Raw genomic sequence first — 27739 nt, forward strand, 5'->3', positions numbered from 1 at the left:
TCCCTATAAAAGGAAATAAACTTCTATGAGAAGTACATGAGTAATTTTTTAGCTTGTGATTATTTCGCGAAAATTTAAGAACAAAAATTGTAATTAGATTAAAGTTCAGCAATACATATGACAGTAACACATTTAATAACGCCTGCAAACGTAAATTATATATGTCTTCAAGACAATAAGTTAAATATTACCTTGCTGCAGTTTGTAGAGGGTTCGTTGATTGAGAATCAACTCTAAAATTTAAAAAAAAACTTAGCTAAGTAAATTAGATTTAGAATAAAATTTATAAATTATTTGAATTCTGTATCTTAATAGTGTCTATATTTTTGTTCACAATTAGCATTACACTATTCTGCAGTATATCATTTTGTCCATCGTATTGTACTGATTTGATTTTGAATGTCTGAATAATGTTTTTGTAAAATGTTGTTTATCAAAATACTTTAGATACGAATTTGATGAAATGAATGATAGCAATGGTAAACTTTTAATAATCTGAAAATAATTGTTCAAAAAGAAAACTGGCTAATATTCAACATTAATAATGGTGCTTTATATGTGTATGACAATATTGAATTTCATGTTTTACTGAAAATACTTTTAAGAAGATGTTTAAGATAACTACTTTGACATACCTGTTGCTGTTTCATAGTCACTGTTTTGGACTGGAAACAATTAAAGAAAACATTTGAAACGTAAGTACGGAAATCTTGAAAAAGTTTTCTTTTCATATAATGGTTAATGGCTCATATAATGGTTAAAATTATCTCACATAGAATTTTTTTCAGATCCGTTAATATTATTAATATTTAAAGTATCTTAGACTATTCGTTAGTAGAGATATAGAAGCCAGCCTGTATAGAAGTACGCAGGGATAAAGCACCGATGTAAAAATAAAACAATCAAGTCTGTAAAGAAAGTGATTTTTCTTAATAAATCTTTTATTTTTACTATACTTCAGCGACAGTAGGATGTGGACAAGAACAATCAAATAGTAAAAGCGGCAGTATAAATTATTTCCGCTTAAAAATAGCGTCAGTGACCTTCCTTATTTTGTTCCTGTTAGAATAGAAATAGTATTGGTCTGAGCCATGTTTATCGGCTATTTTATACCGATTTGTCGTTTTTTGCGAAATAATTACCACTCGCGACTATGGCCTTCGTGGTCACTTCCTAAGAACAGATGCAAAAATAAATGTAAGATCTATCAAAGCAATCAAGCAACTCGCGATATCAACGACAACTATTTTGGAAACAAATGTGTTAAAACGGTAGTACCTTTATTAATTTAACCTCAACAAAAATCTAAATTATATTGTATCTCCTAATGTAATGTGACATATAAAAGTAATTTTTCAAAATAACTCAATAAGGTACTTCTTCACTTCTTGTATGCTTATATGTTCAAAATGTAAGATTTCTTGTACTCAGAATTGTGATATGAGATAATGGATATAGCATTTATACGTGTGCATATCCATTTACATTTTCCATCAATTTAACAATATTAATAATTATGCTATTTTAATTTAATGTAAGCCGCCATTTACGATCTTAGTGTCTCATAATTTTCTCAAAAATTGTCAACAATAAATTAAAATTAAGAAAATTAAAACGGTTTTTAAAACATGAATATCTTTTACCCAAAGTCATGATTTCTATATCGATGAAGCGGGACAAGAATGTTACTGATATAATAAGGGAACGTCAGATTTTAAGATACATGTACATTTGTTATTTGAACTTTCTTTTTATTAAGGACGTTTTCATAAAGACATATGTGCAAAGTTAAAACTGTTCAATAGATTTCATTTAACTAGGCATTTTGTAAGAATATGATAACAGAAACATGTTAAGCGGAAGATTGGGGACAAATGCAACCCAAGCTGAAGAGTTATTGAAATACAAATGTATTGAATGGACCTATATCTATAAAAAAAAATACAACGCTTCTTCGTAATGACAAAAAAATAAGTTTTTTCTTGGCGGCTGAAATAATAATTTATATATTTAATGATCATAAGACAAACACATGTGTAATTATCTTAATGGCAATTAAAATTAATATACACTGTCATCATGTTTATCTTCCTAATACCGTGTATTAACTAGCCTGTTGAACAGACGTACAATGAATCATTGAAATAGTTTTATATGGTGCCAAACCGCAAAATATAATTTAAGTTAATTTATTTATTCATATTGTTTTCATTATATGTGATATAGCAACAATAACATATCCGCATGTGGGAATATGTATTTTAATATCGAGTGTAGAAACTGACCAACCAGAGACTAGAAAATCCAAAGTGGGCCTTTACAAGAAAATGCTAAATCACAACCAAATAGCTTTTGAACAGATTTACATAACAAAATTAACTTTTAATATTTGTTCATTGAACATTGTAGAATCAAAACAGGGTTATTTTATAAAAGATCTACTTACAAAAAAAATAAACACCAAAATTTCATAAAAACAGAAATAGCTACAATGGGTTTCATACCGATTCCCGTTCTTAATTTTGTGTCGAGATAACCTTATAAATCAGTAACTTCATTGTGGCTAATTCGAGAGTACATTTCCTATTTACATGTGTAACTCCGCCTATTGGCCATCCGAACATCAACAGAAAATCAACAAACCTGCCTTTTAGTATCAGTCAGAATTTAACGGTATATTTCCGTATGATATAACGAATGTTTCATAATTTTATTCGTTGAAAATCCCTAGTATAACAAAAGATGTTTCAAAAGTCTAACACTGTGACATAACGCATACACAGTCTTCATTTTGCATGTTAAAATACGTATACTAACTATAGTTTTACCAGGGGCTTTTCCTTTCAAACAGGATTTGATAGTTTTTACAACCATACTGATCAAAAGATTAATAAAAGTGTAGACTGCTTTGCTATTTAGGCCGACGGCAAAATATGTCTATATATTATAAAATGTAGCTTTAACTGACAACCAAATATTAAACACGAAATTTAAAGAATATTATATTTAAGATAGAATTCAACATTGAATAAAGTTTATTTACCTTTTGGGTTATAGAAACAGTGAGTCACTCCCTGAGACACCGTTGATACGTTGAACTGGGAGCAATTTGTATCTGCTTCCTGTCAAAATAAAGGTTATTGTATTCGAGATATGTTGTTTTTTCAACTGATATAGTAAAAAAACAAGTTCAGTGCATCATTTGATATATGGCAAAATTGTATAAAGGATTTTAAAAATATGATTTCATTACACAGTCATGTATTAATTTCAAGACCAGGATGGTATATGAGTTTGTAAATAAAGAAAACGTTCAAATATGTTTTTTCTTGACTGTGTAATGTTATACTAATTTACTTAGTAATTTGCCTTTTATTTATTTGATTTCCGATGTTAAAGTTACTTCTAATTAATACTGATAGAAAAATAAAAGCCTTTGCCTTTTCGAGAATGAAATCAGTCTCCAACAATTTAAATGTTTCATTTGTATAAACGTATCCCATGTCAGCCGAATTCTTTCTTTTACATATTGAAATGTTGATGATTTTAGTTAACATTTCAGATTGTCCTGAAATAGTACAGACATTTTATATTTTGTCTTGTAATCATTCTGGACAATAGCAAAGCAGTAGTCCTAAAAAAAAGAAAAACAGAGTCCATAAAGAAAGCCCAGCACGTCAAAACTTAAAATATTGCAGGCTCGATTTTACTTAGCATGTTCATGGACGATAGTTGTGATCACATTATTGAAAGCTACCGCCCACGCCGCCTCCCCCAGCACAAGTTTCAGCAAATAAAGCCTACAATATCTAATGTTTTATTTGTCAAAACATTTTTTTTTAAAGTCAAGGTACAGTTTCTAAAAAATGTTACTCATTTTTCTAATACCAGAATTATCTTTTGCTTACTTTTTGTTTGCATTTCAGCATTAAGTACAGTTACAGTGAATACGTATTTGTATGGAAGTCAAAATACCACTTTGTTCAAATCATAAATTATTTCAATTCAATACTATTTTTCTCCGATAATAAGCATCTAGCATGTTCTAAATCCATAAACATATCATGAAGCTCATACTTGTCTTTCCTACAAAACGAAAGCTTAACTTTTTCAAAGGGATAATGTTCTTTCAACGATAAGTACTGAAAACACAACCGGCATCAATTTGTTAAATAATTCGTCCATTTAAAGATGTAACAGGGTTTGGTATCATGCAATACTAAGAACTATCAAAAGTATGATATATTGTTCAAATCTACTTTTATATACATTTTTTACCCAAAATTGGTTAGTTAATAGCTTTTTTGAACAGTACAGACAGTCAAAAAATTACAATAATTTTACCCACGAACCTTCTTCACTCACTGCAATAACTGGAACATTACCATGTGACACAAATTCAGTGACAGAAAATGTTCGGGTGGATTCTTCAAATTCTAGAAAAAATGATATAAAGATACCGTGGTATAATTGGATATACTGTATATCAGATATATCTGTATTTGTTAGTACCTATAATGATAAACAAAGCAGCTCAAATGTACCATTGATGGAATATGATGAAAGTGATATATGAACATAAAACCTCGAAATTTTTGATTCCAGATTAGAAAAGAAAACGATAAGAGATATCAGAACTTAAAATTGTTTTCAAGTATACAATAATTGATATATACCCATGGGACATGAAGATCCGATCTTATAAATGCTGTAGTTTCCTGGAATCCAGTGTCCCTTATCAAGTGCAGTGTCATTTCGGAATTTCACGCAAAAGTAAAAAAGCGTCCAATTCTTCATTCGATGCGGCGATTTAAAATAGTCATCGTTTATGAATGAGGAATTGGGCTCCCAATTCCTATCCAACACTATAGGGACACTTTCTGAATGTTTACTAAATTCTACCATCTTGACCTTTAAAATGCCTTTCGACCAGCCCCGAGACTGTGATTCCGGACAGCCATATTTACACATTGGTATTGCGTATGGCCCTGGTGGCCACATGCTCTCTTTCTCTTGTCTTTCTGTAAACAGGTAACAATGTAGATATATTTAAATTTAAAAACTTTTCAAAATAAATTTATAAAGAAAGCAAATTGTCTAGTTTCTTCTGGTCAGAGTCATCTGAAGCAGAGTAATGGTAAAACTAATTAATATAACCTTACAACCTATATTTCTGTGACTATGTTTTAAAATGTGAATTATATAACCTAAAAAAAATTGTGAAAACTTCAACAAATTTAACAAATGAATGTTTTATGTAAAATGTAAAGTAACTCAATTATTTAAATTTCATCCAAAGGAATCAATGTTCACTTCGGTAGAATAAGTTAAAAAATAGATATTGTGCGTTACTTTTTATTTGTATCTTTTATAAATCAATCAATCAATCTATTAATCAGTCAACCAATCAATCAATCAATTTGACCATTTTGTGATGACGATAGTTTAATATTGCTTTTATTATGTTTCGAGGGCAAAAATGCTCCGAACTTTTTTGTTGTCAATTTTAATGTCCAGAAATTGAAGTATAATACAATACCTAACGAAAACACACTTGTTTTGCAATTCAAATAAAAAAAACACGCGTAAATAGACTCATTTTCAGCGAATAAATTAAAAATAACTCAAGTTTTTAGCAATACTAGGTTCTCATATCTTAAGGTATTTCTATGTTTACTATATTGTCAGTAAATTCTGTAAAATTTATGGGTTATAAATGATTTGTAAATATGTCTTTGTTATATCTTTAAACTACCCTCTACTAGGATCTTGCATTTTATCAGGTTCCGGCAATTTAACAACGTGTGTTTAATTTGTAATATCAATTTTTGAACATTCATTTAACATGTAGCTGTACAATAATTTATGACTGAGATTGCAACATAAAATACATACTACAAGCAGATAATTGTTGTTTAAGTTTCTACAAGTAGTTAAAGCTTAATGTTGCTGATATATTACTCCTTTTTCCAAGCGCTTTTTGATTATATTAAAATATGCAATCCTATGTATATAATACTTCTGTTTCGTAATAAACTTTAAAATAACTTAAACATAACCTGGAAAAAGGACCTTTTTGCATAATTCTATAAAAAATATATAAAATGATCAAATTGTCTTTGAATTTGCATGTCCTGAAACACATCAACGGTATATCAATATCCGATGAAAAAATCACATGAACGTGGAGAAGAAAGTGTTAATTTTATTTATTTGTCGATTTTGATTGTAATAAGTGTTTTTTGTGCATAAATTTTATTTTGTTATATTTCAAAAAAATTAACCTTAACACATATATGAGTTAACCTACAATATAATGTCACAGTATGAATAAGATGTCTAATCAAGTTGTTTTGAGGACACTTGACAAGTCATTATACTTATCATCTCTGTTTGATCAAGTAAACCAGGAAGCGAGTATTTCACGGTTTGCATGATAAAGTAACACTTACAAGAAATGAAAACCTTAAAGCTTGTAAAACAAAGATAAATTTTAGTCTGTTATTTTGCAACTGTACATGGGAGGCAATTGTTAATGCAATGTTCCCTCCAAGTTGCAGATTTTTTTTTAATTACAGTAGAAATAAAAAAAAATCATTAATATCTATAGATATGTTTTATGGCGGATAGTTAAATACGTTACTGAAAAGTCAAAATTGTCATTTTCAAAAATATAATATTCAACTTGCTGAAAAGAAACAACCAAAATGACTACTTTTGAGACTTAAGAATAAAAAATGGAATTGAAAATATTACAAAAATGGAAAAGCATTTTAAATGTCTTTTTGTTTGTGTAAAGATACGGTTGTTACATCGGTCAATATAAAAGAAGTTTGATCGTAAAATATAAGATGTATGATGTCAAGAAAAGAAAACAATAACAGAAGAGTGGCAACGTTATATGTAGAAACCTTCAAACTGTATATCACTATGACAATTGCCAGTAAAAACCCAGAGAATACCCTGTCAAAAATTTAGTTTGATACATTGCAAATGGATGTTTTAAATATGTTTCGGTGTTACGTATGATACCACACATTTACTGAATTCTGTAAATACTATAATTACTGACAACCACGCTACCTGATATATTTGTGCAGATGTTGGTAAATACCTACATGAAAAAGAGTGTTTTAAACTCATAAGAAGGATGATTAAAAAATTCTCATCGACGTAAAACGTTTAATATTTCCTTTTTAACAAATAATCTTCAAAATGAAATACAGTTATAACATTTGCATGAGCATAAATAACGTGTAATAAAATTTATTTTCATTAAGTATAAAAGAAAAACAATGACATTAACTTTAGAAAACATGAAAGTACAATGACATTAAAGGAACTCCATTGAGGCTCAAAAGCATAAAGATATTACATTTGAATGGCTCACATAGATATGGTCGGACACTAAAAACAGACAGATAATTAAGAAATAAAATTAGAATCGTATTTTTGTGTTATTCTTAGTCCGATTTAAGTGAAAAGCGTTCCATTTTTTTTTCAATTTTAGGTCACTTTTCGCAATCAAAATAATTATTCTTGAAAAATATAGTTGGCAAATGATCTGAAATTTTGTAAACAAGTTATAAGTCTAGACCTACATCAAATGGAACATAAATCTGGTAAAACTGTTTTAAGTAAATTCAAGTAAAAATAAATCAATTGAGTCCCGTTTACTTTAATATGATAAGTACAATGGCATTGTGTTAAAAATAACACGGAATGGACATTAACTTTAGCAAATTTGTTGTGCAATGACATATTTTTTAGCATATATAAAATACAAAGACATTTTCTGAAGCATATATGAAATACTCGGACAGTGCCAAATCCAATTCAGCGTACCTTTAAGTAGCAATGACACCTACATAGACTTGTATGTTAATTTCTTTGACTCGAAGCTCTACAACATTTATAACAGAAACTATAAATCTCGCGTTCAAATCTCTGCAGCATCATTCACATAAACATGCAACCATGACTCGCGGGATTATGAAACAACGGATTTTTCCCGTACAACATGTCTAGTTTATTCTCATTTCTGGACATTACAAACAAATTAAAGAAGAAATAAGAACATGTCTGCAAATATGCAAAGCAGAATTACATGCACTTTATATTGAACAAGTACGAGGGACATAGTTTAATTAGTGGCAACAACTCTATTTCACCATGATTTGCACATGAAAGTACATGTACAATATATCGTTGAAAATATTATCTTTTCTAACCAACAGCTTATTTCGCACGATTAATATACTAGTAATTTTAGCAGATCATGGTTTTGTATACTAGTTTAAATATGGCGCAGTTGCATAGTGCATTGAGAGAGGAGCAAAGAGCTTATTGCAAAATTCGTGGGTTATTCGGTAATTACGTTTAAGCGTTTATGCTCCATATCGTACACATTACCAGGTGGGTGTCAATGTTTAAAGGAAGGCAGAGCAAATGTTAAGGATGATCACCGTTTTGATCACCCTCTAATAAAAACATAAGCACTGTCAAATCCATAGTTGATGAAAATGCAAAATATACCGTGGAGGAGATAAGCTTATTAAAAGGAAAAGAAAAAATGAAAACAATTTCCTACATCCCATTTATAGTCCTGACCTCCCTCCTTGTGACTTTTGGTCAAATCCATACATCAAATCTTGCCATCGCAGACGCCGGTTCGAAACCCCTTGTCCCGTCGGAAGCGCTCTCTAACAGTGTATAAACAGTATACTAGTACACAAAGAACAGTTCAAGAATACTTTTTCGGAATGGACACTGATCTTGGAAAAGTGTTTTGAGGTTCATGGTGAATAAATAAATGACTCTAATAGTAATTTTGCACAGGTATGACTTATTTATCAAAACAGGCTGCCGTTAGTTGTCACTAACTAAAAAATGTCCCTTATTTTTCAAGTTTGAAATGAAAAATGACTGCCAGTACGAAAATATATATTAAGTTTTATAGTGAACATGTAGTTGAAAGTAAAGCCTGTATTTTGGATATATTTTTAGAAAAAGACATTTTATTTAAGAACGAAAGTGACTTAAAAATTCGGAAGTCAAAAATTTTGCATAACTGAGCAAAACTGAATTATAAGATTTTCTGATCTCCTTCATCTTAACTGTAAAAGTGTTCAAAAAATATATCAGAAACAAGACCAACGCATGCGGGGATAATGTTTTCATTTTTGTGATATTACTTACCGTAACTCATATTAAGCTTTTCACAATTCACTCCGTTCGTACCATTTTCGAAACATTTTGAGTATGGAAACTCAGTTGGTGTATAAACAACCTTAGGTTGAAGAGACACTGAAATACATCAAATGCAGAATTAATTATGCTTGTTGGTGATAAAACTGTAAGTACAGAATTATTGAGAAATAGGAAAAACCTGGATATCAACGAAAGCAAGATAATTATATTAAACACTACGACTGATATACTTTTACCGAACATTTTGCTAGTTCGTGCATATTATCTTTAATGAAAATATATTAGTTCACATACAAAATAATTGTTGGATTTTATCATATATGGCATATCTCTCGATAAAGATATCACAATTTCATATATTTTCTTTTTAAATTTGACATCACCTTAGTTACGGCCGTTTATGTTTCGCCTTCTTTATGATTTGGATTTATTTTAGCTATTTTAGCCATGCGGTGTTTTACATAGGCATTGGAAGAAGTATCAAAATATCGTTATCGCTGGAGGTTAAACAAATTGCTGATTTTTGTTTTAAAAAAAATGTTTGAAGAAAATTTTAACATTTTAACTTGAAATTATAAACAAGTTTTAATGAGCAAGATTGTTTTGCCAGTTTACTCTCGGCTTGATGGACAACGACATGTTTGTTCTCGAAATCGTGAAAATTACCTACTAAAATTACCTCAGTATTGGCTTTCCCATGTTTAAATAAGAAACGACATCGCTTTCAAAATCATGAAAAGTCGCCGAAGAACGCCACCAGGAATGATTTCGTATTGGGTCATGGTCAGATCTAACAGCGGAGCGTTATTAAGAGCTGATTTTAATCAGAATGTGATAAAATCGAACTACGTTTGTATTCGCAACGTTCTCGAAACAGCAATGTTCTTAACATTGGTCTTTTACAAACACTTCAGTAACAACATCGGGAAAATTACTTCTTTCGTAGTAAGTAGGCATTAAATGAAAATAACAGTACTGTGTTTGCTTTTTATGTTTTGTTATAATATTGAATTGAAGAAAAAAAACATTGCTAACAAAAATGCGTATTTAACACTCAATATATTCTGACATACATGTATATACAAAAATGCACTAATACTGAATATCTACTTGTCAAAGAAATGAATAGGAACGAGTCAAATGAAAGCCATATGTTTAGAATTGTAATTTTTAAACCATCCGGCAAGATATAAGTTACAAATTGTTACAAAACAGCCACCGGCAAATCTTTGCACCACCGGAAATGTCGTTATTTTCTCTACCATTTATACTTGTCCTAAACGCTTAAAACCCATTTCATACGATATATCTAAGATAAATTAGAAATAATTGACTTCATCATATTCTATTTTAATTTTTTTTTCTTATCAAACATATTGTTTTAAAAATGCCCTCATGATATGATTCCTCGCATCCAAACTCCAAACAGTGATTTTATAGAGCGATAAAAGATGCTCAAAGATGAGAAAAACAACATTGCAAAATAATGAAGAAAAAAATATTTGACAATGCGGTGCAGCTATAACTTTTTTATGAAAACAGCAAAATTTGCTTTTGTGAATAAATAATAAACATTAAAACATCTAACATTTAATTATTTTTGCTAAAGCAGTTTCGCATTCCTGAATCATGTACAAGTACAGCGCATTAAATTGTTTATGCATATAGTGGCTGATATAAGCCATGATAGTTTAAGATCCGAAAACACAAAAGCCATCTAAAAACACTTCATGCATCAATTAAAGCAAAATGATATAACAATGCAAAAAACAGCAATGCAAAAGAAAGCCTTCAGGGACCATAAAGAACTGAATAAATAGGCTGAATCCAACATGTTCAAGATGCATTTGATATTGTGTGAAATAATAATAAAGATTACTAAAAACTAGAACTCTGCGAGTCGGATGTGTCGCTGTTCCTGTGCACTGCACTTCTTCTTAATGAGATTTATCATCCTATGATTTAGATTCAAGTCCATAGCTTTTATAGTTTAGGCAAAATGGACGGGATAAAAAGCAACAAAGGGCAATAACTAAAAAATCATAGAGTACCTTTTTGTGTACTGCACATCATCTCAATAAGATCCATTATCCTATGAAGTTTCATGTTCAAAGCTTTTACAGTTTATGAGAAATGGCCCGGACAAACATAGAGTTTAAAAATTAACAAAGGGCAGCAACTCAAAAAATAAGAAGTGCACTGCACTTTTTATTTATAAGATCTATCATCCTATGAAGTTTCCAGTCCATAGCTTTTAAAGTTCATGAGAAATGGCCCAGACAAAATTACATTATGAAAGATAACGAAAATAAAAACTGCAGAGTAACGGTTCTTACGCACTGCATTTTTTCTTAATGAGATCTATCATCCTATGAAGATTCAAGTCCATAGATTTTATAGCTGAGGAGAAATGGCCCGGGCCCGGGCAAAATTAAAGTATGAAAATTAACAAAGGGCAATAACTAAGAAATAAAAAAGCGCATGGTACCGGTTCTTATGCACTGCACTTCAAGTTATTAAAAAAACATGCATACCAATTGCAAGTTTGGAGTCATCCGACTTATAGTGAGTTATGCTCAGAACAAGCTTTAGTGGACCCCGCCGCCGACAACGACGCCGCTGAAAAAAGTAACCCCTACATGTCGACCTTTTCAAGGCGAAACAAAAACGGTTAAAATCATTTTGACGTTGATTATAATGAAGATGATAAAGATCATGGTGATGAAGATTATTATTTTGATGTTGCGATATTGACAACTACATTGGTGATGATACATATAAGAACATGTATAGTATGCCTTATTCTAATTGATTTGTGACTAACCATCATTTAGTGCCCTAAATTAATGCCTGGTATAAACTCTCCATCAAAGACATACACCATTCGAAAACTTCACAAATTTTAGCCGAAACTTGCTTAATTTGGCAGGTGTAAATGTTGTTTTCCTACAGTCCATTCGATGACCTAATTACCTAATAATAGTGATTATTGATGTTTTAATTTTTTGAGCTGTCATTGATTCAGTGCAAAGCATACTGACGATACATCGATATCGGTTGACACATATCGGCGATACACCGATATATCGATTAATACTCTTTTTCATGTATATAAAACCTTTTCATTCCTGTTAAAGTCATTTTAGTACAATACATGTTCTGTTCATGTAAATATGTTCTGTTCCATCTCTAATGGACCTTTGCATGATTTTTTTCTTACAATATTTTGTCATCATCAAAATGTGTACATTATAAAACAACAGCTTAGTGTTGGAAGTGGCCACTTGCTTTTGTATCTGTTTTTAGTGGATTTTCATAATTTATAGACATTCAAATAATTATCGATTATTGATCGACAAAAAAATATCAACGACGAATTGATATTGTCTCTATCAATGACAGCTCTGTAATTTTTTCAACACAAAAGTTTGCAAAAAAAAATAGAAATAAAAAATATAAAAAAGCACAAAAAATAATATGCTGTAAAAAGTTACTTAAGTCTAGGATTTTGAAATTTTTTGATCTGACAGATCAGAATAACAAGAGCTCTCACAGGATACATCGAAGTTAGACTAATTAAAAAAACTGGACGTTAGGAAGACAAAACTTAAAGAAAATCATCTATGGTATAAATATCTCCTGTATTTTTGCACAACATAATATGCATATGACCTTGTAAAAAATGTTAAACAGACATTCCTACGCTTATATGGAAAAGACACCAATTTGAAATCTGAAGTCAATCCCTTCAAAAATATTGTTTTATCATTTTTAAAATGATAAGAGCAAAAAGAATTTGAAGTTTGTAAAGTAAAATTATCAAAGAGGAAATAACTCTTAAAAAACACATTTGTTCACATAAATTCTGACTTCAAAGTGGAATAATTTTGGAATGGTCATTCTAGAGTAATGAACCTTGTCTAGGGTAATGAACCCACATTTGATTTGCATCATGATAACAGCATAAGTTATAAATGAAATAAACATCAAAACCAGATGAAACTGAGTTCTCATTTTATTTATAATAAAAAAAAAATTAATCACTGAATTATTTATAACTCACGGCACAGACACGGACCAATGCTTTCTTTTTATAACTTATCATTGTAGTTTTTTAACTTTATCTTATAAAATTTCTTAATGAAGATCATTAAAAGAATGTTTTCAATACTAAGTGCATTTTATGTTTTATATTTATCTGGAAAGTGTAAATTTAACACCTTTTTAACGTAATTTGATCCTATCAACACCTTCATTGTGAGAGATTAAGATTGTTGGACAGTGATTGATATACACCTGAAGTTCAATTCAATGTCTACAATGTTTATCGCCAATACATATAGTATTATGGCAACACAAGACAAAACACTGCATATTTTGAACAATAAAAAAGCGTGATAATAACAATTACATATTTTGAACATCATAAAAACGGTGATAATAACAATTATGGATGCAATATGGAAAGACGTGAAATACAAATACATGAATAGGTACTATCTTTGGTGTGCAAATGAAAAGACGAGGAAAATCCTGTTTAAAAAGACAAATATGTGTAGTAATGGGCTCCAATTGCTATGCTTTCTTAATAAGAAAATGATATTTACTATCATAATTATTATGTAAGCTTGATATCGTGTTTCCAATTGTTATATATATATTTAGCTAGCTTAATAAAAGTACTGCTTTGAGAACTGTAAAGAAGATTTTTAAACTTAGATAAATAGGGCTAATAAAAATAACAATTTGGCAAACATTTATACGTAATTCTCTATAAAACAGACAAACTAAGAGGATGTGATATTCATTTTCAATGACATTCATATAACATTTGTTACAAATTCTAAGGTTTCGTTCTATATTTCTATGTCTTCCTTCTTCTATAAGTAAGTCATGTGCAGAGCATCAAAATCTTGTCAAACTAGTTCTATGATTTTTTTTTCTAATTAAAAAAATATCAATTAATAATAAACTTACCCATTTAATAAACATCTAAATACTTCAATAGAATATATTTCCTCTCTTTTATTAATTTAATGATAAACTTACCCATTTTTTTGACATCTTAATACTTCAATATAAATGTATTAATAAAAATAAAAACGTGGAGGAACTGTCTGCTTATTTGCAAATATGCAGACGGTTCTCCCCAAAATAGGGAGAGAACCGTCAGAGAGGAAACGTCAGGCGAGGATCTGGTAAGGGAGAGAATAGCCTGATACCAATTATGGGAGTATATACATGGTTACCTAGCGACCGTAAAATCGTTGCCGTCTGGAAAATATCGTTGTAATTTACGCAACACAAAAGTGCGAAAGTAAATCTAATTGATTTTAAATAATGATTATTTAATGTTTTTTTTATATATTATAGAAAGCTGTTCGTGCAAAAATGACTCAATGATCAATTCAGTATCTTAATCATTATGACCAAATAATTTTGTCACTGACACCAGACAAATATTCTGGTCACTGACCATTATTTCATTTTGGTAAATGTCTTTTTTTGACCATTATGTTTGTCATTTGTTTTTGTTTTAGTATAAAGGACCGACATTTGGTGATCTTAGACAAAATCTGCTGGAAAAAAAAACAGAAAGCCTGTTCTGCTAGTCTAGATGCTAGTTAACATAATTATATGGCAAATATTTATTTTTGTAAAAGGTTAAAAAGTTCAAGTTCATATAAGGGGTGTACTATTCCCCGGTCTCCTATTTGTTATTCCCGGTCTCTCCCAGTCTATTTGACAGTGATTTACTACAGACCGGCGAATAGCATCAAACATTTATTGCCCGGTCCCTCCCGGTTTTGAAGTAGATATTTTATTCGATATTGTTAATTAGACAAGTTTTTTTTTCAAAAATGAAAAATGTTTGTCACATGAAATAAAATCAATAAATACATGTATGTGAAATAATTGAATAAAAAGGTACATCTTTATGGTATTTATATGACACAATCAACTTTGAAACATTTAATTTGTTATTCGTGTTTGATAAAGATTCTGAGGAATTATTTTTATTTACAAATTAGATTTTATTATTCAATTATTCAATTGATTTAAAAGTAATAAAGTGAATTTCACATGTAAATGGTTTAAGAATAATGTATATGATATATTGAAAGATTACCCATAATTTACTGACTTTTTCCTTATAATTATCGGTCAATATGTAATAAAAAGAGTAAACGTAACAACTCAGTATATAAAATAACACATAAAACACACACAAAAAGAAAAAGAAAACTTAATTCATGAAAGATGTAGAATACATATTAAAATAGATATTACGATTATTGTATAATATAACAATTATGACCAGCATGATCAACATGATAATGTAATCAGTGTCATATGTTGTGTGAACAGATATCTTAAGAGGGGTCTTCGCTAATAGCGATTACATAATAAGGTACAATACACAAATGTTGTGTTGATCATGCATTACACAAATGGATTATATAGAGGATATTTGTTTATTTCAGTGTAAGATCGGAATATATTTCACCGAGTGGGCACCAAAAGGTATATTTCACGAGTGGCGTAGCCATGAGTGAAATATGAACTTTTGGTGTTCACAAGGGGAAATATATTTCGATCTTACACTAAAGTAAACAAATTTTCTTTTTAATATATGCAAAGAAACGTCTTAAAAAGACATCACGTTATTAAGTTAGTTCCCAGTACTGTGCCCGCTGGTATTTCACTGAAACAACGTAAGGGGCTAAAATTCAAATTGATATTTTCACTCTTTAAAACAGTGAAATTACAAGTTTTATATCACTGATATATTTCTATAAACCACCGAAAAGCTTAAGCATGTCATAAAAATGATTGTATATATCCGTTGCCATTGATAATCACAATATTGCATTTATATGACCATAAAATAATTAAAAAATCAAATTATACACATTTTCAATTATGTATATACGTATAAAAATCATGATAATTGATAAAGGTAGGTTGGTTAAGTACCATTATTATAGAATGTTATAGAATACAATTTTATATGATGTAGTTTTAATTAATATGCTTTAATATTTATATCTTTGGTAAGAATAAATAAATTTAAACAACCAAATAAATTCTTTGTATAAAAACAATTAATTGAAAACAAAAATACATTTTATCAGGAAAATAATATGTCTTATACCAATACACTTTTTCATCTAGAAAGATATATCCATTTTTACACAATTGAATTATAAGCGTTCAGGACCCGGTTGTTCAAAACATTGGTTAGTGATTACCAACGGTTGAAATCATTATCCACTGGCTAAAATTTGTGTGTTGGATAAATTCTGTTGTTCAAAAGTTATATAACGGATTAAATGCGTTATCAAGTTGTTAACTTTAACCAGTCCTATGACCACCGGATAATGCCCTTAACCAGTAGTAAGTCATCATCATGAAAACAGTAAAACTCATTAAAACTTGTTTAAAACCAGATTTTTCTTACAAATTTATGTTTATTTTTATCTTTACTAAAACATTTCATATGAAATGCATAGGATTAATTTGAAACATGTCTAAAAATGTGCTTTTAGAACCCTTTTTCAAACTCATTTTGTTGTTGTTGTAGTTCAGAAAATTCAGTTAAACAGTAATAACTTATTTTTTAATAAAACATACAAGTGTCAGTACTCATTTTCTTAGTAAGAATATTACCCATGTAATGGAAGTAATTTCAATTAAAATTTGAAAAGTGTTGTTTTTGAAATTGTTTTCTTATGTGTGTCTAAGAAACATGAAAGCACAAAATATGCCAAATTAATTCTTTCGGAGCTTCCTGATTCTTAAAAATTTAATATTCATCAATAAATTGATCATTTTGTTTCAAGAAACACTTACCGGCCCTGTTGCATTGTGGTACTTAACCAGCGGATAAATACACAGTCCATTGGTTAGGTAGCCAGGGTACTATCCAACTGTCGAACAATTTTTAAATTTTATCCACTGGATTTAACCAGTGGATAAACTATCCATTGGTTAATTTTAACCAATGTTTGAAACAACCCCGTCCTGAAAGCTTATACATGCTGTACAGACGTAATTCCCTTCTGACAAAATCCCCTTTACACACCCGGACAAAATCCCATCCATGGGTGGACATAATCCCTTTATGTTTTTGCAAGACTGGACAAAATGCCCTTACCTACCCGGACAAAATCCCATTGTTTCATAGGTTTCTAATGTATCATTATTCTGCATAAAACTTGATGAATAATGTTTTTATTATTTCATTATGCTCCATAAAAATTGATGATTATGAATTTTGCTTAAGAAATAATATTGGTCTTAGCGGTGTTGATATTTAACACAATGATGTTATATTTTCGATCCTTGAAGATCGTTCAGCACGACATTATTGTTGTGCTTGTGGTATTTTTAGTTTCAACTTTTCGGCATTTTCTAGTTGGGTGGTTCCAATATTCCTACTTGAATAATGTTGAATCACCCTTAGGATATGTTGCCTGCTTTTTAAATTTGTCTTTTGACGTCTTATCTGTGATACGCAGGCTTCATAACCTCTGATCCCCTTTCAAAATTCCATTTTATTTAGTTCCGCCCATTGTTTTCTCGTTTAGGGCACACGCTTTTTATTACTTGGGGACAATACGCCGCTGTTCATGGAATGGCACGGAAGTGTCACATTGAAGGTTCCATGATAACCGCCGTATGAACACATCTGCGGATGTTTCTAAATTCAAAATTTTACTATTTCACGTTTAAATGTTGAATTCTGCTTAAGCCGGTGCTAGGGGGCGTGGACGATAACTTGCACTTTCCAGTACCGTCCATGAACAGGCTCAATCAAACCGAGCCTGCAACATTTTCAATTTTGCCGTGTAGGGCTTTCTTTAAGGATTCCATATTTATCTATTTTATGATCACATCCGTGTTATTTGTGCCGTGTGGCGGCTGTAAAAAGTCTCCCCGTACATTTAATCAATGATGTTATATTTTCGATCCTTGAAGATCGTTCAGCACGACATTATTGTTGTGCTTGTGGTATTTTTAGTTTCAACTTTTCGGCATTTTCTAGTTGGGTGGTTCCAATATTCCTACTTGAATAATGTTGAATCACCCTTAGGATATGTTGCCTGCTTTTTAAATTTGTCTTTTGACGTCTTATCTGTGATACGCAGGCTTCATAACCTCTGATCCCCTTTCAAAATTCCATTTTATTTAGTTCCGCCCATTGTTTTCTCGTTTAGGGCACACGCTTTTTATTACTTGGGGACCATACGCCGCTGTTCATGGAATGGCACGGAAGTGTCACATTGAAGGTTCCATGATAACCGCAGTATGAACACATCTGCGGATGTTTCTAAATTCAAAATTTTACTATTTCACGTTTAAATGTTGAATTCTGCTTAAGCCGGTGCTAGGGGGCGTGGACGGTAACTTGCACTTTCCAGTACCGTCCATGAACAGGCTCAATCAAACCGAGCCTGCAACATTTTCAATTTTGCCGTGTAGGGCTTTATTTAAGGATTCTATATTTATCTATTTTATGATCACATCCGTGTTATTTGTGCCGTGTGGCGGCTGTAAAAAGTCTCCCCGTACATTTAATCAATGATGTTATATTTTCGATCCTTGAAGATCGTTCAGCATGACATTATTGTTGTGCTTGTGGTATTTTTAGTTTCAACTTTTCGGCATTTTCTAGTTGGGTGGTTCCAATATTCCTACTTGAATAATGTTGAATCACCCTTAGGATATGTTGCCTGCTTTTTAAATTTGTCTTTTGACGTCTTATCTGTGATACGCAGGCTTCATAACCTCTGATCCCCTTTCAAAATTCCATTTTATTTAGTTCCGCCCATTGTTTTCTCGTTTAGGGCACACGCTTTTTATTACTTGGGGACCATACGCCGCTGTTCATGGAATGGCACGGAAGTGTCACGTTGAAGGTTCCATGATAACCGCTGTATGAACACATCTGCGGATGTTTCTAAATTCAAAATTTTACTATTTCACGTTTAAATGTTGAATTCTGCTTAAGCCGGTGCTAGGGGGCGTGGACGGTAACTTGCACTTTCCAGTACCGTCCATGAACAGGCTCAATCAAACCGAGCCTGCAATATTTTCAATTTTGCCGTGTAGGGCTTTCTTTAAGGATTCTATATTTATCTTTTTTTGATATTTAACACCGGTTTGGAGTTTTAATGCGTAGGAATTGACCACGAGGGCCGTATGCCACAGTGGTGATTTTTTTGCATCAGAACGACAATACTGGTGTTAGATAACCGATAAACGCCTCTTAGATCGATATTATTTCGATTCTAACAAGCTAAAATAAGGAAGATCACTTATGTTATTTTTTTCAAGCGGAAATAACTTCCGATGCCGAACATACATACTCTGCATTTAGCATCGTCATATGTATTTTTAATATATAAGATTGTTTAATTTGGGAAACTTTAAAAATATTCTTCTTTGAAATCAAATGGCCAAGGGCTTTGATATTTTGCATTAAGCATCATGTTATGGTAGTCTATGAAAATTTTCAAATTATGTGCCTGGGGTCAAAATTGACCCCACCCAAGGGGTTTTATATAGATTTATATAAGGAAAAGTTTAACAAATTCTTTTTGAAAACCAAAAGGACTACAGCTTTGATGTTTTGCATGAAGCATCAACTTATGATTGTCTATGAAAATTGTTAAAATCACACTTCCATAATTATTTAGTTGAGCGTGTCAGGGCCATTATGAACCTCTTGGTTTAGTGATATATATGTTGAATGTTATTTTGAAGTATTTCTAATTAATTTATAAATCTTACTTTGTTTCAGCTAAAGCTAAAATAATTATCTAGTAAGTAAACTTTTTTGTTTCATCTTTTTGTTATATCAGCAAATGTCCAAAATCAAAGCAGTGTGAAAAGATAAGCCCATGTTAATGGTGAAATCATTGTTATATATAAAAAATTCATGATTTGTGAAAATATAGATCTTACAAAATAGCATTTGTGTAAAAAAGGTGTATTTAGGATCTTTGTTTTCCATAAATTCAGACAGGGGCTATTGTTACAAAGGAAAAAGATTTGACCCATACCAATATCCATTTAAAAAAAAAAATCTGTTTTCTATGGACGGTTATGCTGATGAAAAAAATGTGAAGGTTTAAACTTGATTTGAAAATTTATGAAATAGTTATTGATGTACTGCCCCTGATTAGAAACTTTCCATTCTGAATAACGCATTCAGACCACACGAAAATTTGTGCTTTCACAATAACACAGTCAGTGAGAAGTTTTTAAAAAATGATTGATAAATATTAAAAATTAGGTAATAAAATATAGATATAAAATGATGAAAATGCATATAGAGTAATAACAAATGCAACTCTAAATTCGACTATTTTCAATTTGACCATTCCACGTGAATCGGGAACGGTACAAGCAGATTTTTTACCCGATTCAGGTATGTTTTTTAATAACAACTTTACTGTTACTCAATCAATTTTGATCAAATAAGACACAGAGTACCAATAAAAATATCAGATTGCCATGGTAAATCAAAATTCTGAAAAACACAGAATGCTTTTTGAGAGCATTCGAGTTCAGTTTTTTTCATAGCCGGTTCGAAAGGGAACGGTACACACTCATTTATCACAACAAGTGACTTCTAGTAAGTCGTCTAATTTTTTGACTTTTTTTTAGAAAATAGAATGCTTATTTCTTATAGATTTACTAAGTCCAATGTATCTAGTGAATGCAGTGATGTTTAGCATATTTGCATAATGTTATGCTAAAATGTTACGTAACACACTGTCATTAAAAGGATACGGTACACCCAAATTTTCTGTCATTTTGAATGAGATATGAAGAAAGAGTAACTGTTATGAAAATTTGCTATAACTTATAATGCAAGTGTTGTTTTTTTCCTTAAATCTATGTATTTTATCTATTTATTCGAGAACACTTGGGCCTGTTTTTTCTCACTGTTTTATAGATAAATATATCATTTTTTTATGATTTGCTCTTGCTGTTGTTTAACATTAATGCACTGCTGTTTTAGCATTAGTTCATCAAGTTGAAATGCTATAGAACACAGTGCTTTAAAAAGGATATGGAACACATATACTTTATGGAGGGATACGGAACACATTTTACTTATAAAACTGGAAAGTCTCTATATGATCATGACAGTTTTGGTAAGACTTGAAACCTAACCAGATATGACCTGCATTACCTAAATTAAAAGTTAATGATGTTTTAAAAGCTTCATGTCGTTAAAAAATATTTCGATATTACGTTCATGTTTAATTGAAAATTAAGTTGCCGTTGCTTAAATATTTAATGTTTTTCTAGTTTTACTAGTGCACCTTTGGGTGTTAATAATGGCACTGACGGGCTCCCACAGGGGCAATGTCTGACTAGCACACACGTGGAAATAACTACGTAACTAAAAATATCAAATATGAAGTAAAACACTTATTAATATGCTATAACTTTTAAAATGTAATTAATAAATATTATTTATTATTATCAAGTACCAGGTTTCGAAGAATACCAATAATTTAGAAAAATATCTTTTAGTTTCTGTCTTATTGCTAATTTCAAACACTTCTCGTTTCCGAAATTTTGTGTATCCCATATATTTAATAAACCGCAATTTATAAAATATTGTCTTAAGTTTGCAATCTCAAGAAATAGTTTTTGTCAAATTATTTTCACTTTTTTTTTGAAGATTATATGTAATATTATACAATAGCGACGACAATTTCTTTCATAATTATTTACATCGTGCTTTTTTAAACGAGCCCAAAAGATGATTATTCTTTCATTTATATCAATATATAGCGGCAGGCAGCCTGTTTGTCCGTACACCATATAATTTGAGGTGGATCGTTTCATATCGTTTAAAATATACTTTAGAAATTTTGATTGGACTCTTTTAATTACTTACAGCACATACACAAAAATTGGAAATTTTATTTACCTTATCTAGTCTGTTTCAAAAACAAAGAAAAATATATAACGCCTCGTATAAATACAATAAATATTTATTATTTGCGAAAGATATAAGGTAGTAAGGACATTCCTTCGTAATCAATGAAAAGGGTTGCGGTAATTGCCTTTCGCGTTACGGAAAAAAACGACTTTCAAAATCGTCTTTGTTTACATGTATCAGAACATCTTAAAACACTTTTTTTAAATCGTTTTAATTTCAAATCTACGTATTAAGTAATGTCAGGCCATATATAGTATCGGCATACATATTTTACACATTTATTGCCAAGTTTTATTATTAGCAGTTTATAATTTAATATAAACATTGTATATAAAAGTACATTAATTAATTTTGCAAGTAAATTTACAAAGTACAGAAAAGTATGATTTGACTAAGTACAGGAAATAACAGGGGGAAAAAAAGTTTTTTTTTCAAATAAATATTATTTGAAAACAAAAAAAAAGGAGAGAAAATTCTAAACAGAAAACTAGAAAGTATTTCAATTTCTTTTTTAAATGATTAGTAAATTTTTATATACCTAATTTTATATTATATATTATACTAACATTTTTTCATAACAAAATCAATTCTTATTTTTCAGTTTATTCTTTATCAACTTCTAATTTTCTAGATACACGCAGTTCAGCATACCAGCGTTGCATATTTTGATCTTTAACCTTTTACCCCATGAGCATATTGTGACAAATGGCCGTTTTCATTGAAAAGCCTCCTGTTACAAGTTCAAACTGCTATGAAACTAAAACAAGATGTTTCAATACTAATGAAATTTGGCACAAATGCTGACTGGACCATAGCCTCTGTAACAACAGCATGCTCAATTGTAAATTTCCTATTACCATGGCAACGGGGGGACGTCTCAAAATTGCGAAAAATCACTATTTTGCATTGTTTTTTTCATCAAAACTGAATTCAAAGTGCTGCAAATTCTCAATGAATTGAGATAAAGTAAAAGGCTTTTCAGCGTCGGTTATCAGTTACCCTGAGATCGACCTGAGGTCCTTTTTAGCCCGTCACATGACCAAAATTTTCTTGGCGATGAGGGAACTACCGCGCTCCTTGATCAAACCCCAAACAGAAGGGGGCACATCCCCCTTCTGGCAACCCCCTGATGTACCATTTTGATGGGGGCGGCGCCGAAAAAGTGGTCACTTTTTTCAACAACATTTCTCAAAAGAAAAACTGTGTTTGGGGCCTTAATATGGCATTAAGTTCACTGTTTGAGGCCTCAAAAGGGGGGGGGGACAAAAAGCCGTCATAACACGTCTATATGAGGGATAAGGTTAATATCTTGTATACTACTATTTTATGCTGAATTATATTATACCAACTTTGGATCTAAACTAATTCTGTTAACCAACTCAAACTGGTCTTTTAAATACATATCAAAATACATAATCTGGCCAGAGACCTTTCAGGCTTATTAATAAATAATGACAATTTATTGATAAAATTTAACTTCTAGTTGACGAATTGTTTATTACAGCATTGAATTGATTTATGAAATCAATTCATTCATTCATTCATTCATTCATTTAAAACTAAACACTTAACTTTTCGTCGAAAATATCGCGCACGCTCCCTAGCTTATGACGACCGATAATTTTAATTCAAATTTATATTTTTCAATTAAATTAAATTCAAAGATCGGTTAGAAATGACGTTGAACATTTCAGAGTTCTTTTCAATAATTTGTTTTCTTAAATTTCATTCATGAATATTATGGAATAATGTTTATAATACACAAAATTACCTATCACTCTTGATTGGTAGGTGTAAAATAAAAAATCTGGCTAGGCAAATATGACTTTTGGCTTCTCCCATGTGTACACGTTGCCTACTGAGACCAACCCTCTCAATAATAGAAATTCATCATACAGTAATATTGTTAAAAGTTTTACAGGAGCGGTGGAGGTTGATTTAAATATGTTACGTAAGCAATTTAAAACTAAAAACAAGTCAACAGTGAATAAAATACAAAAAAGGATCAACCAGGAAAGCGCTTTATAAGATAAAACTGAGTTGACCTGTATGTTGTTTTTTTAAGTCATAATCAGACTTTTCTTTATACACCATGAACAAAATTATGCATTATAACAAAATACTCAAAAATCAAAGGAACATGATGTGGTTGATTGACCATTATATTTCATTAATATGAGTGATATAAAAAATGTCAGATTTTGATTCGTTTTTACTCTGTCAGTGAATGAAAATATACTATCACTTTAATTTATTAACTTTGGATGAGAATGACTTTATTCACGCTGCTTTTTTAAGTTCAAATGTGCCTGCTGATACTTATCATGACAGTAATTTTAGAAAGAATAACTACAATCACGCCATGTTGTCACCAGGCAAAGCATATCACTTTTTAGCTTACATAACCTGGGACCGCATATAACTGTTATTTGTCCCAGACATAATCAATGTGTATGTATATGTGTTAACATAATAAGCTGCGATCTAAAGAGTAAAGTGTTTTTATAAACAAAAAAGGCGTTATATCATTCATGTTCAAAAGATATTGTAGTACATTGTTTAAATTTTTATGAACAGACATTGCATTAATCATGTAAATAACTACAAAAAAGGTTACATTTTTAGTTCATGTTATACAACTAGACAATTTTTAAACCTTGAAACTAAGTTTAAAATTAAGTATGGGGACAGCGATATTTAAATTATTGTAACAAAATACAACCGATCTTGATTAATTGGCATTTAAATAATAATATTCCGTTATACATATAATCCGAGGAAAGGTGCAACAGTCATCGATCAAGAAATATGACTACATTCATTTTGGATGGCACGCTGTTTTAAAATCATAACAGAACAGAACATATCGTTAATAATATTTAAACATAGTTCATCATCTACACATGCATTACGTTGAATAAAAATCATGACAAATGCATATATAGAAATGAATTTGAATATAAAATAGTAGCTTTCAATGTAAAAGGGGCATAATGAATTAAATAGAAAACGACACGTAATAATAATAATGACAATTATAATAATAATTATCGATCTCCCTCATTTATGCCTCAACAGGGGGCGTAGCGATGTCGATAATTGACAGGTTACGCTCATAGCAGATAAAAATGGTAAAGGTATCATTCTAAAACGTTTAAAAACATAGTTTCTGGACTAACTGCTTCCAAAATTAATTCACGGATGTGTTCAGAAAAGGTTGATACATCTACTAAGCTTAAAATCTAATTTTGGTATTTTAGTGATAATTGACTACGTTGTCACCTTAAGCCTTTATAATTATATACTTAAAAGATACATGCTAAACAATTTTTCTAGCTTCTAGAATTATGCTGTCCGGGCGGATTACATAAAAATCCGCCCGGACAATTAAAAAAAAATTTGATAGCTACAAAAAAGAAAAATAACATTAAATTAAGTCAGTTATTTCTAATTAACCTTAAATATATCATATGAAATGATTTTAAAATGTTTCGGGCAAGAATAAATGATAGTGAAGTTTGCAACCTTTCCGGTGGTGCAAAGATTTTCCGGTGGCTGTTACATGCTTAACTCAAACTATTTAATTAATATTATAAACGACTTACCTGTATTCAAATAGCTGACAAAAATAAAGATAAAAAACCACTTCAAAGCCATGATGACTTGATATGAATGTTAAATTCACATTCAATCCGGCATATTACATTAAAAGTCGAATGAATCTGCGGCGTAACTTGTTGCGTCGATCAATCACATCCAAGTGAGAGTTAAATATGACTCGTTATAACCATATGTTAATGCCATTTCCTAGCAATCTATAATTCATTAATATAAAGTAAATGCTCTTCCCATATTGAATAATAAAATATATATGTTAATGAAAATAATTGGGTGCGTTTTATAATGTAATATATTTATGATATTTTTATTTCCTATCTACATGACTGCAGCTGTGTATCTATGTCTAAATTTGGTAATAGTGGTGAAATAAATATATAAATCGCCAAATAATATATTCATCTTTACCACAAAACACAACAGAAATAGCCCCGTTCTCTATTCAAGCGCTAATGTTTTATTTAATCATTTGAATTACTTCATAAGGTAGTATTGTACGAGCAACAAATATACTTGTGCAATGGCGCTGTGAATTGTACACACACACACACACACAAACGCACACACACACACACACACACATGTAATTTTATTGAACATTTTTTTAATCAAACATTTCATATGTTTACCGCTGAGAGTCATTTTGTCGGAGTATTTATATTTTATTAATATATTGGGATACTGTAACTCAGTAGAAAAACAAACAGTAATACAAAATGTTCAAATCGTCCTGCAGCGTTTGTTACAATGATTCCATTAAAATCGCAAACTGTAGAATCAAAACAAATATTTCAAATACATGTAAATGAAAAAAAATAAAGACTTACAGTGTTATTCCGATTGGTTGTAATTTTGAATTGATTGCTATAAGATGCAGGGTCATAGAAAACAAGGGAACGCATTTGGAATACACTCACGCAATTTTCTTTTCATTATATACTTATATACTTTCTGTAGATACAATAAGAAATTCAGATCAATTAGTATGATTTAACGTTAGTTCTACTTAGTAAATTATTTGTCATTTTCAAAGCACATCTGAGCACAAAATGCCAAGATTTGAGCTTTTGTGACGGCAGTGTGTCCGTTTTTCGTCGCTATTCACAATTTCTTTTAACAACATCTCCTTGGATGGATTTTCACAAAACTTCACAGGAATGATCTTTAGGTGATCCTGTACCAACGTCATATAACTGGTTTCAGTCTGATGCATATTTAGGCCTCAGCAGCTCCTCAAAAACTACAATGCAAAGAGCTTAGAAAGTTGGCATGTAGCATTATATTGTCGTACTCTACAAAAGTTATATATATATATATTGTCCCTGGGGTAAAATATCTTCATAAATCGACAGCAGCCAAGTATTTTATATGTTATATGAGTTTTAGAGTGATATCTATGTGGATATATTTTCGCCAAGATTTTATATCACCCGAGCAGTTTAGGCAAGGGTGATATTTTATCTAGGCAGGTAATATATCCACATGTATCACTCCAAAACCCAGATAATAATTTAATTACCCTTCCCCTGTTGAGTAAGACGACTTTGAAATAAATCATTGCTGTTTCAAATGGAATGCCGAAATAAGATTTCCTTTAGAGTACCCCATCACGGCAAAATGACGTCACCATAACCTAACGAATGTTAACAAGAGAAAAGGAATAATATGTTGATGGTGAAGACAATGTTTTGTAATTAATATCAGGATTTGGCGGAGTCAAATTAATTTTAGATACTGATGATAATATTTGTCATTACTCTATTTTGGTAAATATTTTTTATTTGACAGTTAAAAAGTGCTTTAATATCTGAATTTACACTGCTGTGCAACATCAAACCGTACGCGCATCATCACAGCGCATGTTGTTTACAAAGTGTGGAAACCAATGGGGAAATGGTGTGTGTATACGGCTGCTGTCATTTTATGAAGAAATATCATTTT

The 27739-nt window shown here is 30.6% G+C and overlaps 1 protein-coding gene and 1 long non-coding RNA gene across 2 annotated transcripts; both read right to left on the reverse strand.

Moving 5' to 3' along the window:
* Positions 1–188: 188 nt before the first annotated feature.
* LOC132753761 (uncharacterized) lies at positions 189–3124 on the reverse strand. Its single transcript, XR_009629011.1, has 3 exons — positions 3044–3124; positions 636–665; positions 189–233 (listed from the first exon to the last, which is right to left on the reverse strand). It is a non-coding gene; the product is annotated as an uncharacterized LOC132753761 (long non-coding RNA).
* A 229-nt stretch (positions 3125–3353) lies between these two features.
* Positions 3354–25925, reverse strand: LOC132753815 (uncharacterized). Its single transcript, XM_060744354.1, has 5 exons — positions 25786–25925; positions 9199–9306; positions 4677–5021; positions 4353–4436; positions 3354–3568 (listed from the first exon to the last, which is right to left on the reverse strand). Exons 1-5 carry the CDS (start codon positions 25835–25837, stop codon positions 3354–3356), a joined length of 804 nt encoding a protein of 267 aa, XP_060600337.1. The 5' UTR covers positions 25838–25925.
* Positions 25926–27739: the final 1814 nt, after the last annotated feature.

This window comes from Ruditapes philippinarum, unplaced genomic scaffold, assembly GCF_026571515.1.
Source record: "Ruditapes philippinarum isolate M1 unplaced genomic scaffold, ASM2657151v2 ctg1113_1_1_1_1, whole genome shotgun sequence".
In the NCBI taxonomy this organism is placed as follows: Eukaryota; Metazoa; Mollusca; class Bivalvia; order Venerida; family Veneridae; genus Ruditapes; species Ruditapes philippinarum.

What these genes read in the sequence shown, in the direction of transcription:
- LOC132753815 (XM_060744354.1), bottom strand. Translation starts at nt 25,837, where the DNA reads ATGGCTTTGAAGTGGTTTTTTATCTTTATTTTTGTCAGCTATTTGAAT. An exon ending in CGGATCTTCATGTCCCATGG is followed by an intron (nt 4,437 to 4,676) that starts GTATATATCAAT and finishes CATTTTTTCTAG; the next exon opens with AATTTGAAGAATCCACCCGA. An exon ending in TATTGCAGTGAGTGAAGAAG is followed by an intron (nt 3,569 to 4,352) that starts GTTCGTGGGTAA and finishes GTACTATTTCAG; the next exon opens with GACAATCTGAAATGTTAACT.